At 38.6% G+C, this 18644-nt stretch overlaps 1 protein-coding gene across 1 annotated transcript in view; it reads left to right on the top strand.

Moving 5' to 3' along the window:
• Positions 1-15583, top strand: part of tmtc1 (transmembrane O-mannosyltransferase targeting cadherins 1) — a 34613-nt gene extending 19030 nt beyond the window's left edge. Inside the window, exons 11-19 of the mRNA XM_061960630.1 lie at positions 997-1140; positions 2838-2946; positions 4970-5072; positions 5179-5314; positions 8446-8590; positions 8764-8901; positions 12567-12689; positions 13186-13263; positions 14948-15583. Of these exons, the coding sequence (XP_061816614.1) occupies positions 997-1140; positions 2838-2946; positions 4970-5072; positions 5179-5314; positions 8446-8590; positions 8764-8901; positions 12567-12689; positions 13186-13263; positions 14948-15073 (1102 nt within the window). The 3' untranslated portion in view covers positions 15074-15583. The remainder of the gene's footprint in view (positions 1-996; positions 1141-2837; positions 2947-4969; positions 5073-5178; positions 5315-8445; positions 8591-8763; positions 8902-12566; positions 12690-13185; positions 13264-14947) is intronic.
• The last annotated feature ends 3061 nt before the right edge of the window (positions 15584-18644 follow it).

Genomic DNA, 18644 nt, shown 5'->3' with positions numbered 1-18644 from the left:
GGACATAATGAAGGGCAAACAATTACCGTAATTAGAAAGAACAAAGAGAGACTGATATAGAAAAACATTGAGAGATTGAGACTGTTCCTCAGTGTAGATAACGCGCTACTAGGTATTCTTTGGTTGTTTGTACGTAAGTAGAGTAGATTTTTTTTCTGTGTTGTAGAGTTTTTGTCCTGTGTTGTAGAGGTTTACTAATTTATGGGAGTGCGCTAAAACCACAAAACGCAGTAAGGTGAAACTTATTAGGTCTAACTGGCTGTATATTTATGTACACATTTAAAAAGGTCCATTCACAATTTAAAGGTTGTACTCACACTCGGCAGTCAGTGCTTTGCCCACACACTGACTCTGATTGGTTAACTCGTATGAGGGCTCTGAAGTCTGGGGTGGCGGGCATAATTCCCACATTCGGCATAATTGAAATTGCATTGAGTGATTGCAACATAATACACACACTCAACAACATACCTAAAGACCTACCAACAATATTAAGAAGAAAAAACAATGTTGGAGGGTTTGTTGGTTTGTCCATATAATTGTTGCAGGCTACCTCATGGTTCTCGGAGAATGACAAACCCAAACATAATGGTACCCTGATGATTCTGAGGCGTGGACTGGTCTTTTAAGCCAGCAAGACCCAAACTATGATTTATTGTCTGAGCCCCTTTATTTAGAATTTGTAGATCCTTATCAACATTTACTGATACCCATAGTGGTAATTGATATGTGTGTTTTTATTGTAAATCTTCTAATTTGTGTCTGTTCTCCTGAGTGTGTCAAAGTAAGGAAAGGTTTGCCTAAACAATAAATTGAATGGTGCTGTAAGACTTTTGGACAGTATTCCACGTCATAGATTTTTAATTTATACACAGGCTCAGAACATTTTCTCATAGGCTATTTTTAATAGATATACAATGTATTTTATGTGATCCCTAAAAGGATTTCGCTATTCCATCCCCCATTAGCTTCAATTATTTTTATCTTCATTTTCAGGTTGTACCCCCGACATGCCAGTGCGATGAACAATCTTGGCACTCTGACACACACTCCAGAGGAAGCAGAGCGCTACTACAGAAAAGCATTGGACACCAACCCACAGCATAATCGAGCACTCTTTAATCTGGGAAACCTCCTCAAGTAAATCAAACACAAGACACACACATCTGAACAGTGTTTCCCAATCTTCATTGAGCCTAGGCGCATATTTTACGTTATATATACTGTATATGTGTGTCGTGCCGGACGTGGTAGAAGTCTTACAAGTATAAAAAGGAAATTATCCCCTTATGTAATATAAAATGTTAATGTACAAACAATAAAAGCCTTTTAGCAAAAACAATTATTTGACACCTGACCAGTCACACTAGCAACGTGGCAGTCTGGCAGTGTCAGTTGCACTAAAAAGCAGGACAAAAGTACTCGAACAAGGCTGCATCGAATGGGAGTGTACCTGAAGGGTATACTTCTTCTCATGTTGGTCCGCCTCCAAATTTTAGGGACCCTTTTACATTCTTAAAGAGGTTCCGCTCTTTTCTATTGTTATTTTTATACCTAGCAAAACATATGATAATGATAAATGGGTTGTACTTGTATAGCGCTTTTCTACCTTCAAGGTACTCAAAGCGCTTTGACACTACTTCCACATTTACCCATTCACACACACATTCACACACTGATGGAGGGAGCTGCCATGCAAGGCGCTAACCAGCACCCATCAGGAGCAAGGGTGAAGTGTCTTGCTCAGGACACAACGGACATGACGAGGTTGGTACTAGGTGGGGATTGAACCAGGGACCCTCGGGTCGCGCACGGCCACTCTCCCACTGCGCCACGCCGTCCCTAAAGTAAAGTAAATATATTATAATAATGATTTTTATACCTGGTACATGAATAAAATAAAAGGTAAATTATTTGTATTTACCTCTTAAAGAACACAGCATTATAACAAGTGGTGTCCAATTATCGCAATAATTGCAAATAGTTAATTACAGTCATATATAATGCTTTATTTTTTAATTTTGTTCATCTAATTTTCAATCTAACGTTACTGTCTGTATGCCTGCGAGTTGCCTTGCGCTCCTCTTGTGCTTAACTGAGACCAACAATACTACTGCCACATGGCAAAAAGATACAGTGCAACCTCAATTTACGAACGTAATTGGTTCGTCAGCTGGGTTTGTAAATCGAAAAGTTTTGTATGTTGAAGCATGTTGCGGTCTTCTGTATGCGCTGCTCTGTCAACATGCGCACAAAAAAAGAAATCCCTTTGGTGCCCTCACAAACGATGAGAAATCACCAAAATCCTTAACCTAAATAACCATGTTGCTACAATAATAAACATTTAAAAAAGTAAAAATCCAATTACATTAACATTGGCAAAAGAGAAGCTGATGAGAAAGGAGCAGACAGACCGAGGTAGAGAAAGGAGGGATCGGTGGTGAGGGGCTGTGTGTTTGTGTGTGTGTCCTTTGGAAGAGGCGCCGCTGAACGAGAGGCAGCTCTTCTCTTCCGCGGTGAAATAGGTCTGCTTTGGCATTTTCTCCAGCCCGCTTTGTCGAGTCTTCTATACTTGTGAGCGTCATGAATGTACTCCTCGCAAATAGTATTTTCCCTCCTTCTTTCCACACCGGTCTTTTGTCTTTTTCTCAGCATTTTTAGGTAATATTAAGAAAGAGATAAATTAAATTAATTAGTTACAGATCATAATTTATTAGTTGTTTTTTTAATGCTTGACAGCACAAACAAAGCATGTCCTTAACATCTGAAGAGGTAACCCATCATCCATCAGGCTTTAAGGTGTTAATGATCATAACTGTGAGGACTTTCTGATCCAGGTCACAAGGGAAGGAGAAAGAGGCAGAGACATTTCTGAAGGACTCAATTAGCTTCGGTCCACATTTTGCCGATGCTTATTCCAGTCTTGCGTCACTCTATGCTGACCAGGTAAAAAACCTTTATATTTGGGTTAAGGTGAACTTTCATTTCATTTCGGATTTGGAAACTATATTTTCAATGAGAAAAAATTAAAAACATAACATTTTTATAACTGCATCAAATTTTGGTAAACATTCTACTGTACTAAACTTACGGAGAAAATGTTTGAAAATTTGACTTTACACTCTAAATAAGTCGTATGCACACAGGGAATAATGTACTAAAAGCCCACCAATAACAGCCTTTACGGTATGCGTTGCTGCGACCCTGGGTAAACATTTTTGAAGGTGTGCGTCAAGTTACGCAGGAGGGTTTGGAGGTGGAGGAGCCAGCAGACTTTGGCGCCTTGACACAGGAGCATAATCCAGACTTTACGCTGCTGAACTTTAGTGTTATTGTAAGCGTAGGTTAAGGCTGACGGTAACCTGTTACAGTTTGCCAGTAAACCTTCAAAAAACAGCAGCGTCTCTTTCGGGTTATGTGTTACAGAATTAACACATAACATGGACTCTACCTATTGGCTGATAGCAACTTTCTCTTTTGCACTACACAATGTACATTGCTTTTAATTGCTAAATTTTGGTGTAATTGATCAAATAGGTACATTGGACATCGGATGTCACCAGATGCGTATTTATGCCAATAGTTGGCCAAGCCAATCAATGCAATTACATTGATGGAAAGTCTAATCGTAACATTTGATGATGCACAGATTGAAATGCCAAACATAGACAAACATGCTATGATAGCTTACCCCGTTGCAGCGCCTTAGTCTCCACTTTTCTGCAGTGGTTGGTTGCCTTTGCAAGTCCCTTTCTTAATAAAAACTGTCAGGAAATAAAAATGAAATAGGGCAAAAAGAGTTTCATAGTTAGAGCATTTCTCCTAATTCTTTTTAGATGAGACACTTTTAGGTTTGTCTGAAAAAGCACAGGGAAAAAAAGCATTTCTCACAATCTTCCCACTTTTAGTTCTTTAAAGCTTGACACTCAAATTTCTGTTAGTGGAACTGCACTTTTTTCTGGAATTTTTCCTATCGTTCAATCATTATGAGAGACAAGACGACAGATGTATTATTTTATTTGGTGCCTTCTAACTTGTAAATAAAAGTCAGCTTATAATAGAGGTCCTCTGATCTGCCCATAAATCCCTTTGAAAAAAAAATAGCGCCATCAATACTCCATTCACATTTTTGACTTGGATACTAACCAAATATTTTTATAATAAGTGCTAATGCAGATTAACTATTTTTAGCGCTGTGGTGATCAGAGAAAGCTAACAGCTTGTGCTGCTGTATTGACATCAACGGCTGGTGAACTGCTTTCATATCTCGGAGTTTGTGAAAGTTTATTTTAGATAATAAATAATGCCTCTCACCTGAATAGTAGAATGATGAAGACATAATCCAAGGAGTTGGTCGACGTTGCCATCCAATTCAGACCCAGAATTGCGAGAATGACACAATTACCGGTAGACACTTGGTTCCACCCCGCTTTTTTCTTCGCAAGGATTAAATTTAAATGGGAAGGTATCAACATCCTATCAGTCGGCATCCCAGTAACAGCAGACATTGTACAGTAAATTATGTTTAATTATGTTTTTTGGCTCTAATGAAGTCTGCAGTGAGTAATCAGTAATGTTGTCAAAGGAAAAAAGCGAACGTCGTGATGCGTTTTTTAAATTAATGCACTGCCATATACTTAAAATGATCAAAATACGTAAATATTAAAAATGTTTATGAATGTGCCTGTTACTACATTACATATACTGTATGTATTCTTACAGTGTGTATATACAACCTTAATGGAGGTGTTTGGATGTTTTATAGGCAGAATAGAGCGACTCCCATTGGTTTCATTGTAAGCGGCTTTTTGCTCGCATTCATTTTTTGATTTAGAACGCATAAAAAAAAGAACAATAAGTATTGTGAATGATGGGCAAAATTCCAAGAAAAAGTCCAGTTCCTCTTTAAATGCCTTACTTTTGACAGCTTTCTGTTTTATTCTTAATTCATATTTGCATTCTCCCGCAGAAGCGCTTTGCTGAAGCCAATGAAATGTATTTGAAAGGTATAGAGAATTGTCCGGACAGCTCCGATCTCCATAATAACTATGGAGTGTTTCTGGTGGATACTGGTAAGTTGACTAGTATTGTTTTATCTAGACATGAAAGTATTTTTTTGGCATGCTGTAATACTTAAAAAATATATTTGATATTATTTTGATATTGTATTTTCCACAGGAAAAGAGGAACTGGCAGTTGCTCATTATCAACAAGCCATTCAACTCAAACCAGTTCATTATGTTGCCATGGTGAACCTTGGCCGCCTTCTCCGCTCCTCCAATAAGAACAAAGAAGCAGAGTCTTGGTATAAGAGGTAGTAACATTGTAGATTTCGGTGTCTGCTGTATTGAAGTATTAGTCAGAAATTTACATATAGTGACTCACAAAAATGGTTACACCTCTCACAAATCTGCAATTATTGTGTTATATCTTCTCATGGGACACCATTGAAGAAATTATACTTTGATACAATGTAAAGTAGTCAGTGTACAGCTTGTATAACAGTCAAAATGTACTGTTTCCTCAACAAACAGCCATTCATTTCTAAATTGTTGGCAACAAAAGTGTGTACACAACTCAGGGAAATGTCCAAATTTGGCCTGACATGCCCCCATTTTGTTGGGCTACCCTTATATATTTTTTAACATTTCCTTAACTCTCTTGGGCATAGAGTTTACTAGAACTTATCATAATGTATCTACAATCCTCTTCCACTACTCTATAATGACATCACAGAGCTAGTGTATGTTGGAGACCTACCATGTGAGCATGCCCCACAAATGCTCAATAAGGTTTAGGTCTGGGGACATGCTTGGCCAGTTTATTGCAAAGCAAAAGCAGTGATTGTCTTGGAGGTTTGTGTGACTTCTTATCATGTTGGAATACTGCCCTGAGATCATGCTGTGTGCTTCAATATGTCACATCACATGTTGGCATTCATGTTTACCTTAATTGGCTGTAGCTCCCCAGTGTCACTCGTACAGCCCCAGAATAGGACATGCCCACCACCATGCTTGACTGTAGACAACCACAGGACCCCTTTGTTCTCCTCATTTGGAAAAGCTTGACACTATCTGAACCAAATTAATTTATCTTGGTCTCATGGTTCCACAAACCCAGTGGTGCTCAACCTGCAGTCTGTACCAAATGTATTATGTTTTTTTGCCCCTTTATTCATATGACACACACATACTTCGACGGGTCTCCAGAGGGTCTCTACAGTATCACGAGCCGATCGTTGGCCTCAAAAGGTTTGGGGACCTTAACCCACTTAGTCTGCTTGTCTTCAGTAAACTGTTAGTGGGCTTTCTTTTGCAGCTATTTTAGAATACTTTTCATTCTGGAAGGACAGCCATAAAGACAATGTGCAGCGTATTAGCTGACCCCTGATGGCTTTGTGTGTAATTCTTTTCAGGGGACAGTAAATGTGCACTGTTATATGAGCTGTACACTGACTACTTTGTGTCAAAGTGGTATTTCATCAGTGTTGTCCAATGAAACGATATCTTTAAATAGTTGCACAAATGTCAGATACAGCAACTGATTAAAAAGATGGTGGTATACTGTATAACTCGGTAGTAACACACTACATTTACTCCATTATGTAACTCTTTGGATACATTTTACTTCTCAAAGTACTTTTAATGCAACATACTTTTTTCATTTACTTCAGTAATATTGTGTGTTTCACTCTGATCGCTACAGCAACTGATTAAAAAGATGGTGGTATACTGTATAACTCGGTAGTAACACACTACTTTTACTCCATTACGTAACTCTTTGGATACATTTTACTTCGCAAAGTACTTTTAATGCAACATACTTTTTTCATTTACTTCAGTAATATTGTGTGTTTCACTCTGATCGCTACATTTATTTATAGAGCTGTATTGCTAGGTATTGCGGTTTCAATATGTTCACAATAATGCCGTGACGTGTAACGGTATGAAACGAAAACTTGGTGTGTGTAGGTTTTTTTCTGGCACTTTTACATTGGCTGTTCTGAAAAAAAACTACAGTCTTCCAAAATTTTGGTAGATTCTCTCTCGGATTTCCAGCCCAGCTGATCGCCACTCACCAGTGTATGTTGCCACGACTCACTGTATTAGCGACAAAATAATTTGTATTAAAAATTATTTTTCAAATAAACTGTTCAAAGAGAACAAGTTAGTCCAAAGTGTCCGTCTTTTAATTAAAACGTCCCTTTTAGACCAGACCACGACACCGGGACTGTTACCCTAACAAACACACAAACAAACCCTGGCGAAAACATAACCTCTTTGATCTTCATCTCGAGTGTTCCAAGCCAAAACAGACTTTGTCAAGCCGCATAGCGCCAAGGGAAAATATATTTGAACCCAGCAAGGCTAAACATCAATTTGTGAGGTATTTACATTATTAAAAGTTAAATCATGAGTTAACTTTTGAGAAACTGCATTTCCAAACTGATATAAAAACATGTGCACTGCAGAGGACACTGCTTCTTGGAAAGTAAAAGTTGAAAGACATTAAACTGAACACTATGGTTTTACACTTCTCACACTTAATGTCTACATTGTCAATTTAAAGATACTCAACTATGAGGTTTTTTTATATATTTATATATTTGCTTGTAATTTGCTTGTTCCTGCACTTATTTTGCACTTAAAAATACATGTTTTTAGAAATAAATATGATAAGACCATATGAGCATTTGGTCTGTGTTTAATTACAGTAAGTGTGTTTATACTAAACAATCTTGCCACTTCATTTTAAGTATTATAGTTTTTTGGACATGTATTGCAATAATATTGTACTGTGGCCTTTATTTATATTGTCATTATTATGTTTAGTATTAAACCAAAAGTACATATTTTAATTTGTTAAAAAGACTTCCTCCAGCAGGCAATGTCACGTTTCACCAATCTAACTATCTATCTATCTATCTATCACTACCTGTCTCTGACAAGCACATAAATGCAGAAACTACAGTTGTTGTGCAATTGCTTTAAAAAAAAAAACATAGACTAAATAAATCTGAATGTACTCACTAGCACTTGAGTAGTTCTTTCACTGAATACTTTGTGACTTTGCTACTTCCTACTCCTTTTCCGACATGTTAAATTGTGAATCTGTAAACATGTTCAAAAATCGCTGTGTTGGTATTTGTTCTATTATTATTTTCTTTTATTTACCATTGAAGTTGTTTTTTTGTTTTGCTTTGGGTTTATTTTTATTTTTATTTTAACATGTCAGAAATAAATATTTTTAACGCAATAATACAATACTCTTACTTAAGTAAGGTAATTATTTGGATAACTACTGACATTTGAGTCACATTACAATAAAGGCACGGTATTCTTACTTGAGTGCAATTGTTGGCTACTCTACCCACCTCAGTGTATGGAGCATAGTAACAAAAGTTCAGCAAACCAGTAACCATAATCCTTGACCTTCTGCTTGCAGGGCACTTGAAGTATCAACGAAAGTGGAGATCCTGGCACCACTTGGAGCACTGTACTACAACACTGGTCGCTTTGATGAAGCCCTGCGGGTTTACAGAGAGGCTGTTCGCTTACAGCCAGAGAACACCGACATTTGGCTGGCGCTGGTTAGCATACACACATACACAATCATCTCTTGTTCAAGGACAGGTTAAGAGGAGGAAGTGAGAAACTAATAATTTAGATATTTGCCATTCTAAATATATCCACTTGAATGAATTTAAGGCTGCATGGTATACTGACAACCAAACGCATACTCATTTCCTGTGTGTCCAACCAGGCCCAGGTTTTAGCCACTGCTGGTCACACCAAAGAGGCCGAGAAAATGACCCGCAACATAATTTCCAGAGAGGACAGTTGCATCGAATGTTACCGCCTGCTGTCTTCCATGTACAGCAAGCATGGCAACCACACAGAGGTGAGTCCACTGTTGTTATGTTGTAAATCTTTTGTTTGTCTAGAATCTGTCTTTTACTTGAAGATGGCTTACATTTAGGCAGTTGTCATTGAATCTAAATCAGAATGTATTTTTCATACAGTACAATGCAATAAAATACATGCATACATTAAATGTTTAGAAAAAGTAACTGAATTACCAGTGATGAGATGAATATGATTTGTATTGCTGTACTTGTATAATAATTAGTAGTCTTGTAATTTTGGTTAGAGAAGAATACCGGTAGATAAAATTCCACTCAAAATTATATTTACTTGAAAATGATGAACCAACAAAACAAAACAATTTAGATAGGTCAACTCAAACAGTATCACAAGTGTCTGCTATTTAGTAAAAGTGGACATCTATTGAAAGGTTGTACATTTTGCAAATACAGTAAAAAAAACGTCATTTGCAGCGGTTACCTTCTCTGGCTATCCGCAAAAATCAAAGAGCAAATGATATGGCGAAGAAAATATATTATTTTTCACACTTTGCTTGCTCATACCCCTTCAAACCTCCATGTTAGCTTGACGTTGGCCATTTCTAATGTCGGATCAACATTTGCAAAAAAGTTGTAATTATTAGACTCTCTGGCCCTGCGATGAGGTGGCGACTTGTCCAGGGTGTACCCCGCCTTCCGCCCGATTGTAGCTGAGATAGGCTCCAGTGCCCCCCGCGACCCCAAAGGGAATAAGCGGTAGAAAATGGATGGATATTAGACTCTCTCTCTCTCTCTCTAGTTTACTTGTAACTGAAGCTAACAGCCACGGTCCAGTCTTTCAGCCACGTTTAAGTCCCCTGCTCAAATGGGATTGATTCTAGCTCCATGGCGAGTTGTAAGAGAACAATGCACACTGCTCTTCTGTGTTGTAATTCCAGTAATGTCTTCCAATCATATATTTATTATTTTCACCTAGCTGCAAGTTTTAAAACCAAAATTTTAAGACTGACTGACTGTTGCTGTAGCACATAAGGGTTACTCCGACAACACATCATTACAGTCTATGTAATTGTGATCTTATGTTGTAATAAAATAATTTAATTATTTTTTTTGTACTGTTTTTATATCATTAACAATATAGGGCAGTGCTATTCAACTGGTGACCCTAACCCTAATCCAGCCTGATAATTAGACTAGACCAGTCCTTAGTAGAAATGAATATTTTTGCAAAAAATTCCGAGCACGCTTCTTTTGTATATAAGGAACTTGGACCAGTGTTAACACAGTGGCAGATCCTTCCATCTATTTCCTACCGCCTTGCATTGACATTTTACCCTCTTAAAACTTAAAACTACAGTGGAAGCTTTTATTTTGCATAACCGGGCTATTTTCTTTCTAAAATTTGTAATGCTGACAAAATAAATAGACCAAAGACAAGTGGCCACTACATAGTATGCTGGATTTCAAAAGAAGAAGAATAGCGAAGTAAAAAGTTTGGCCCCACTGTGCCTAACTTTCTGGAAATGTGGCCCTTAGAACAATTTAGTTAAATATCCCTGACTCAGGGATGATTATAATATATTTTCTGCTGGAAAAAAAGGCCTATGTTTGGAGAAAACATTTTTAAAAGTCGCCAATAAGCAGTGTTAGGACTAACGCGTTACTTTGTAACGCGTTACTGTAACGGTGTTATTTTCGGCGGTAACTAGTAGTCTAGCGCGTTATTTTTTATATTCAGTAACTCAGTTACCGTTACTACATGATGCGTTACTGCGTTATTTTACGTTATTTTTTATGTAGTATCGGCTAGAAACAGAAGATCTGAGTGTGTTTTATTGGAGCGCTGCGGTGTCGTCCTTCTGTGTCACAAGGAAAAGAAAAGGTGTGCTTTGTGTGGGTGGGGGCGCACAGACCGTAGTTGAAGAGCGCAGGGGAGACGTTCCTCCAGGTCCTATGTACTTCGGGGCTAACAACCTCGTTACAGCTCCGGACTCGAGGGTGAATGACGAGTCCGGTGGTTTGTTGCAACTTTGTGACTTTATTGGTGTCTTGCACGCTCCCTCACCTCTCTCGCCTACTCACTCACTGACGTCACTCACCTCACATGCTGTCATATCTTAAAGGGCCACACACACACACACACACACACACACACACACACATACGCTACTCTCATAACAACTAACAAGACATCATGGCGAAGCCAGAAGTTGAGTTTCTTAACATGGAGACATTCTCAATGCTTTTCTTTTGTCGAGCACAAAGAAAAGAACATTTTAGTTAAATGTAAGTTGTGTTTTGGATCAGAGATCCCATCTACTTAAAGTTAAAGTTAAAGTGCCAATAATTGTCACACACACACTAGGTGTGGCGAAATTATTCTCTGCATTTGACCCATCACCCTTGATCACCCCCTGGGAGGTGAGGCGAGCAGTGAGCAGCAGCAGTGACCGCGCCCGGGAATACTGCCCAAAACAGCAATTAAAATCTGCTGAAACAGCTACATAAGCAACATGCTTCGACGAAGCTAGTAAAGACAGACACAGACTCCGATGCTACTTCAGCTCCACTTAAGGGTTTTAACAGAGGTACTGCTAGCCAGGACAACATTGATGGAGCCATTGCAGCATATGTGCTAGAAGACATGCAGGCTATTTCTACAGTGGAGTCACCCGCTTTCAGGCAGCTAATTAGCATGATACCGGGGTCAAACAGAAAATGGCACGGAAAACATGTTCCAAGTACCTGGACAGTGAGTCCATAAACATGGAAAGCGAGCTAAAGAAAACACTCCAAACTCTGCCTCTGCTCATCATTCAGCACTGAAGGTACACACACTCTGTCAATTCTCTTATATACTCTTTCATTCTAGACTTCTAAAGTGTTTGATTATCACATCACTCTAAATGTATAGACTATAAAGTTCACAAACATAAAGAGGGATCCTAGTGGGCCAGGCCAATCTTTCCTTGTCTCTAAACTAAAACTGGGGAAATCTGTAGAGTGTTCTGGGCTTCAGTACAGTGTTGATCTCCTGAAGACATGATTTTATTTCCGAATTCCTTGAGAGAGGAAAAAATGCCTGGTTCGGCTTTGTGTATGTCATGTGTGCCTTCCTTGGGGGAAGCCAGGCTTACAGCTATGTTGTTATTATGCTGTTTGTTTCTTATGTATGTTATGTTGCAGCTATTTAAAATAGTTTTGTCAATTTTTTCTGGCCTGAAATAAATTGGCCCTTTGAAACATATCTTTGTCTTTGTGTGTTGTATGTAGACAACATTGCTTTCTGAGTTCAGTGATGCAAATGCAGGTCAAGTTGATCAACAGATTGTATTATTCTCCAGTGCAATAACAGTACTGAAATGAAGGCTAAAAGGGCATTAATGGGAGCCTTAAAAAAAAAAGAAGAAGTAACTAAATAGTTACTTTTCACAGTAACGCATTACTTTTTGGTGTAAGTAACTGAGTTAGTAACTGAGTTACTTTTTAAATAAAGTAGCTAGTAACTGTAACTAGTTACTGGTTTTCAGTAACCAACCCAACACTGCCAATAAGTGAGGCTCTACTGTATATATATTTCAATCAATCACATTTTATTTGTTTAGCTTAACCACAAATGTTTGAATAATTTAGAGTGCAACTCTAAATGAATGGATAGATGGATGTCAGTAATTTGTGTCATTTTAATTTGTGTTTGTGCCAGGCTTTGGAAGCTCTAAACAAGGCTCTACAGCAGAATCCCGATGATGTCACAGTGAGAGCAGAGTTGCATTTCTCCAAAGGAAACCAGCTACGAGAAATGAACCAGTTGGACCTAGCTTTTGAGGTACTGTTCTTTGTGGAGACCCTGTTGTCGCCTGCAGGGAGCCTTACGAGTTTCCTGCAGAGTAGTTTTTTTCATGTTGGTGGTCTGGATGTGTTATCTAAACATTGTCATTGTTCCTCCTGACAATTAATAACGACAAGTGCCACTTGCATAACATAAATACACAGAATAACAAGATTAGCTTCAAGTACATTACATTTTATTACTACAACCTGAGCCCAAATATATACAAGAGTGATACCAAACAGCTGTGTTTACAAAATAACATATCTATGAGTCTTTTTTTCAGAGTGATTCAAAATCAAAGTCAGTTATTCACAAAGCCACACATTACAATGCAAACTCCTCTAAAAGTGACCCCAAAAATAACCCAGAACTTTCTTGTTGTGAGGCAACTTTTACAATATAAATATCTAACAGCCAATTTAAATGCTATTTCTTATAAGTGCCTGGGATGGTTTAAATCACAACATTCAATGTCTTTTTTTCTTACTAGAGCTATCAATTGGCTGTGGAACTCAAACCTGATCAGTCCCAAGCATGGATGAACATGGGAGGCATTCAGCATATTAAGGTAAAACGTTTTTTATTTATTTGTACACTTAGTGCAATACTGTAATAAAAATACATTTAAAAAACATCCATCATCTATTTCATTGTGCGGCATGGCTCAGATGATAGAGCGATCATTCAGAACCTTAAAGGTTCCTGGTATGTATCCGGCTTCTGCCATCCACATCACTGCCGTTGTGTCCTTAGGCAAGACACTTAATCCACCTTGATCCCAGTGTCACTCACACTGTTATGAGGGACTACGAATGGAAATGAACTATTACCGTATTTTCCGGACCATAGGGCGCACCGAATTATAAGGCGCACTGCCGATGAATGGTCTATTTTCGATCTTTTTTCATATATAAGGCACACCGGATTATAGGGCGCATTAAAGGAGTCATATTTTATTTCTTTTTTTCTAAATTGAAAACACTTCCTTGTGGTCTACATAACATGTAATGTGGTTCTTTGGTCAAAATGTTGCATAGATTATGTTTTACAGACCATCTTCAAGCCGCTTTCTGACAGTCGCTTCAGGATGCGCCGTTTTGTGGGCGGTTTTATTTACGTCACCTTCGACATCATCTTCTCCCCGTCATCTTTGTTGTACCGGTGTAGCGTGCAAGGCCGGGAGTGGAAGAAGTGTCAAAAGATGGAGCTAACTGTTTAGTTAAATCAATAACGGAGCAGCATCTCCTCATACGGAAAACAACAACAATGTGTCCCGTGAAAAGTTGTCCGACTGGACCTCTCTAATAACTAAAGTTCCTTTGTGATAAATGTTCACTCCCTAATCAACACTTTTGTAGATATCTACAGATCCGCAGTTTTGTTCGTAATACTTACCCTAGGTTTCCAGATTTTCTGACTGGCCGTTTTAGATGTGTTTCTGACACCACTTCCATTTTTAAAAAGATCAGTTACATGTATTTATAACTTTTTAAATTAAATGTTTTGTTTTACGAGTCTCTAAATTCAATTAGGTCACTATGGGAGGAGGATTTAGGGGTGACCATATCTGAGGATAGCTGGACAGAGATTTTAAGTAGAGTTCATAAGTCTTCTGTTTGTGCAAGACAGCTTCATTCAATGCAAGCTAATACATCGTACTCATAATACCTAGGTTCGATTAGCTAAGATGTATGACGGACTGAATTGTGTGATCAGTGTCAACAGTCTCCAGCTAACTTAACACAAAGGTTTTGGCTCTGCCCATCCCTGTGCGGTTATTGGACAGAAATGTGTAATACTTTGTCTTTGGTAATTGGTGAGAAGATCAAACCGAATTCTTATAGTGAGATATTCTTTATTTCCTTAAATTGGAGATGATTAACATTGAACTTCGGTTAACTGTGTGTCAAAAAAATTACATGTGTTCAAAAAAACAACTACATATGGAGATGAACAGGACCGATATTGTAACATTTCAAATGAGAACCTCCAAGCCTCATACAAAAAAATTCAAATTTGACAGTCATGTTTTGCTTGGAGTTTATTTAAAAAATGTTAGTTTTTTTAACTCAAGCCCAATTTTAATTCAATTTCATTATTTGAAAGATTGTTCATATCTTTGAAAAAATTAAGCAACTAGGGATCAAATTCTTATCATTTGCCCATCTGTGCGTGTCATATAGGAAGGATGAAGTCCAACACGCTTGCAAAGGCCAAGTGTTAGTGTGCTCTAACTTTGTGTTTGTGCGCAGGGCGACTATGCAGCAGCCAGGATGTACTACCAGAAAGCCTTGAGTCTGAATCCTGGTTCAAAACTGTTGAAAGAGAATTTGGAGAAGTTGGAGCGACTGGAGAAGAGGTTGACAGGAGTGTCGTAGTCACTCCTACTGTACTCTTTTCCTGGAAACTTCACAGGAGTCACCGCAAGTGGACCTTGGATAACCTGGACAGTAGTTGGAATGCTGGATGGACGCCGTTTAGTCCCACGCTGGGTCAATGACACTAAGGGAAATGGAACGTTCCGGAATAATGAGGATTAGTTGAGGCACAGCATTTCCAGGTTGAAGTAAGGAATTGCTTTTGAATGCTATAACAGGAAGTATATACAGTAAGTAAACTGTACATTCATTCTACTGTGTTATCAGCTTTACCAAAACATGCTGATCTGCATCTTTATGGATTCATTATCATTCAGGGGCCAAGAAAAGTCAAGTAGAAGTTCTGCATCTGTAGATCTATACCTCCACAACCTCAGATTGTAGGTTGGATCACAAGGTGTTTCTCGGAAAACGCTGATGCGGAAGAGCAGGAATGTTGGCTGTGGTGTTCATATTTAGAAATTAATAAATGATCGCCTGTCACTCACGTAATAGTGTGTGCGTAAGGAAGCTTGGATTTATTTATTTTTTAATACGCAGAAATAAGATCAACTATATTAACATTTCTGCTGTATGGTTCATTACGCAGCCTCATTAAATCAGGTGTGTTGGCCGGACAGCAACACCTGCATGTACATGCACTTGTGTGGTTTGCCAGTGGATTTAACAAAGACTAAAAACAAGGCAGTGTTCATTCTCTCGCCATCATTTTTATTCAAAAGGCACTTTTGTTTCTTTTTTGCTTTCTCAAATAGCACCCTTACGTTACCTTGCCTTATAGCTCATCACCCGAGGTCACCTGGAACTCTGACTATTAGTCTTCATACAAATCAATGGGTTTTTTTTGTATCATACTTTGCTCAGAAAACACTGTATGCAACTTTTCAGCCCTGGTTTGGGCATATGCACAAAGCCTAAAGATAAGACGGCTGGTTGTGAGTAGCTCGCCAAAGGGTCAAAGAAGATTTTGTTTCTGGCTCCATTTTGCTCTTTAATATTATTTGTGTACTGCATGTAGCCTAGTGAGTATTGTAACACTGTCGTACATCGCGACTATTGTGGCTGTTATTTCATGTCTAGATGGCTTGCTTTTGTTAAAAAACATTTTAAAGTTGGAAACAGGTTGTTTATGCTCTAGCTAGTAAAATATTTAATTTATAATGAATAATAAATATTTTGCAGAACTAACTAACAATGATAAACAAGGGTTTACTATATTACTTTTGGAGCCCTGAAGTAGATTTGACCAGGGGAGCCCGAGGTGTTCAAAAAAGACACAGCCAACAAAAATGCAGAACAAGTATGTCCATCATTAATGGTATATTATTCATATTTTACAAGATATAGGGGAACTGCACTTTTTGGAGAATTTTTTTTATCTGCAGACTTTATGAGCGCCAGAAAACATAATAAAACATCACTTACTGTATAAGGTCTGCTGTCATTAGGATGCCAACTGCTGGGATGTTCATATATTCCCATTTAGATGAAGGATGACTCATTATCCTCGCGAAGCAAAGGGAGGTGGAGCCGAGTATCTTTTTGTGTCGTTCCGGGTCTAAATTGGCTGTCAAAGCGTACCAACTTGTCGGACTACGTCTTTGTCCTTCTACTATCCAGGTAAGAGGCATGATTAATGATCTACAAAAAAGTTTGACGAGCAAGGAATTGAGGAAGCAGCTCATCAGTCGATCATCTTTCGTCTGCAGTAGCGCTTATTACTGGGATGTTACTGACATCACATCCAGCCCACGTCTCGCCCAATGGATACGTGTGGTAGTCAAGCTCGCTCTGTTCTCAATGGGTACTAGGCGATTTAGCCTTTCTCGAAGAAAACAAGCCCTATGCTTGTGTTGTTTTCAGCTATACGAATCGTTCTCAAGAGGTCATTAAAAAGGGAGGAAGAGTGAAAGATTTTACGAAACGACAAGAAAAGCAGCACACTCCAGTCCAGTGGATATCGCCTACTTACCCCAGTGAAACCAATTCAAAACTGCTATGATGCTTCGGCATTACTTGAAAAAGTAAAAAACAAAAACTACAAAAAAAAAACCGAATGATCTTTAGACACTATCTTTGGGGAAAATGTTTGGCGACAATATAAACTTGAATAGTACTATCATTTTAAAAATTAAGTAGTAAATCTGTCACAATGTCAGCGTTCGAAACAATGCAAAGTTAGAAATGAACCCTATGGGCTTTTGAATGGACATGGCCACGATGCTGCTAAAACTACAGTATATTGGGAAAGTATTCACAGCGCTTTCCACATTTTGTAATTTTACAGCCTTATTTAAAAATGAAATGCATTCATTTTTGTCCTTAAAATTCTACACACAATACCCCAAAATGACAATGTAAAAAAGTTTTTGTAGAAATCTTTGCAAATTTGTTAAAAATAAAAAATCACATGTACATAAGTATTTACAGCCTTTACCGTGAAGCTCAAAAGTGAGGTCAGGTGCATCCTGTTTCAACTGATCATCCTTGAGATGTTCCTACAGCTTAATTTGAGTCCACCTGTGGTAAATTCAGTTGGTTGGACATGATTTAGAAATACACACACCTGTCTACGTATAATGTCCCACACTTTACAGTGCATGGGAGAGCGCAAACCAAGCTTGAAGTCGAAGGAATTGTATCAAAACACGAAGGGTACAGAAAAATATCTGCTGCTTTAAAGGTTCCAATGAGCACAGCGGCCTCCATCATCCGTAAATGGAAGAGGTTTGGAACCACCAAGACTCTTCCTAGAGCTGTACGACCGTCTAAACTGAGCAATCGGGAGAGAAGGGCCCTTGCCAGGGAGGTAACCAAGAACCCGATGGTCAATCTTTCAGCGCTACAGCATTCCTCTGTGGAGAGAGGAGAACCTTACAGAAGGACAACCATCCCTCCAGCAATCCACCAATCAGGCCTGAATGGTAGAGTGGCCAGACGGTTGCCATTCCTTTGTAAAAGTTTGCCAAAATGCACCTGATAGACTTTCAGACCATAAGAAACAAAGTTCTATGTTCTGATGAGACAAAGTTTGAATTCTTTGGTGTGAATTACAGGCATCATGTTTGGAGGAAACCACCCACCGCTCATCACCAGGCCAATACCATCCCTACAGCGAATCCTGGTGGTGGCAGCATCATGCCGTGGAGATGGTTTTCAGCGGCAGGAACTGGGAGACTAGTCAGGATAGAGAGAAAGACAAAAGTAGCAATGTACAGAGACACCCTGGATTAAAACCTGTTCAAGAGCAATCTTGAGCTCAGACTGGGGCCACGGCTCATCTTTTAGCAAGAAAAGACTCAAATCACGCAGCCAAGATATCTAAGGAATGGCTTCAGGACAACTCTGTAAATGTCCTTGAGGGGCCCAGCCAGAGCACATATGTAAACAACTGTTTTATGTCGGCACAAGGTTGTCTTCAACAGGATCTTCTCTATCAAAAGTACCGAAATAGTCATTAAGTGTATTTGGAATCAGTAATCTGTGTTTGCGGACATTCTTACAAGGATTCACACATGATGTCATAGACTGACCATACCAACAACAGAAAAAGAAGCAAGAACAACAGCTG

This window comes from Nerophis lumbriciformis, linkage group LG05 (assembly GCF_033978685.3).
Source record: "Nerophis lumbriciformis linkage group LG05, RoL_Nlum_v2.1, whole genome shotgun sequence".
Taxonomy (NCBI): domain Eukaryota; kingdom Metazoa; phylum Chordata; class Actinopteri; order Syngnathiformes; family Syngnathidae; genus Nerophis; species Nerophis lumbriciformis.
This window is presented reverse-complemented; position numbering and strand designations above follow the sequence as displayed.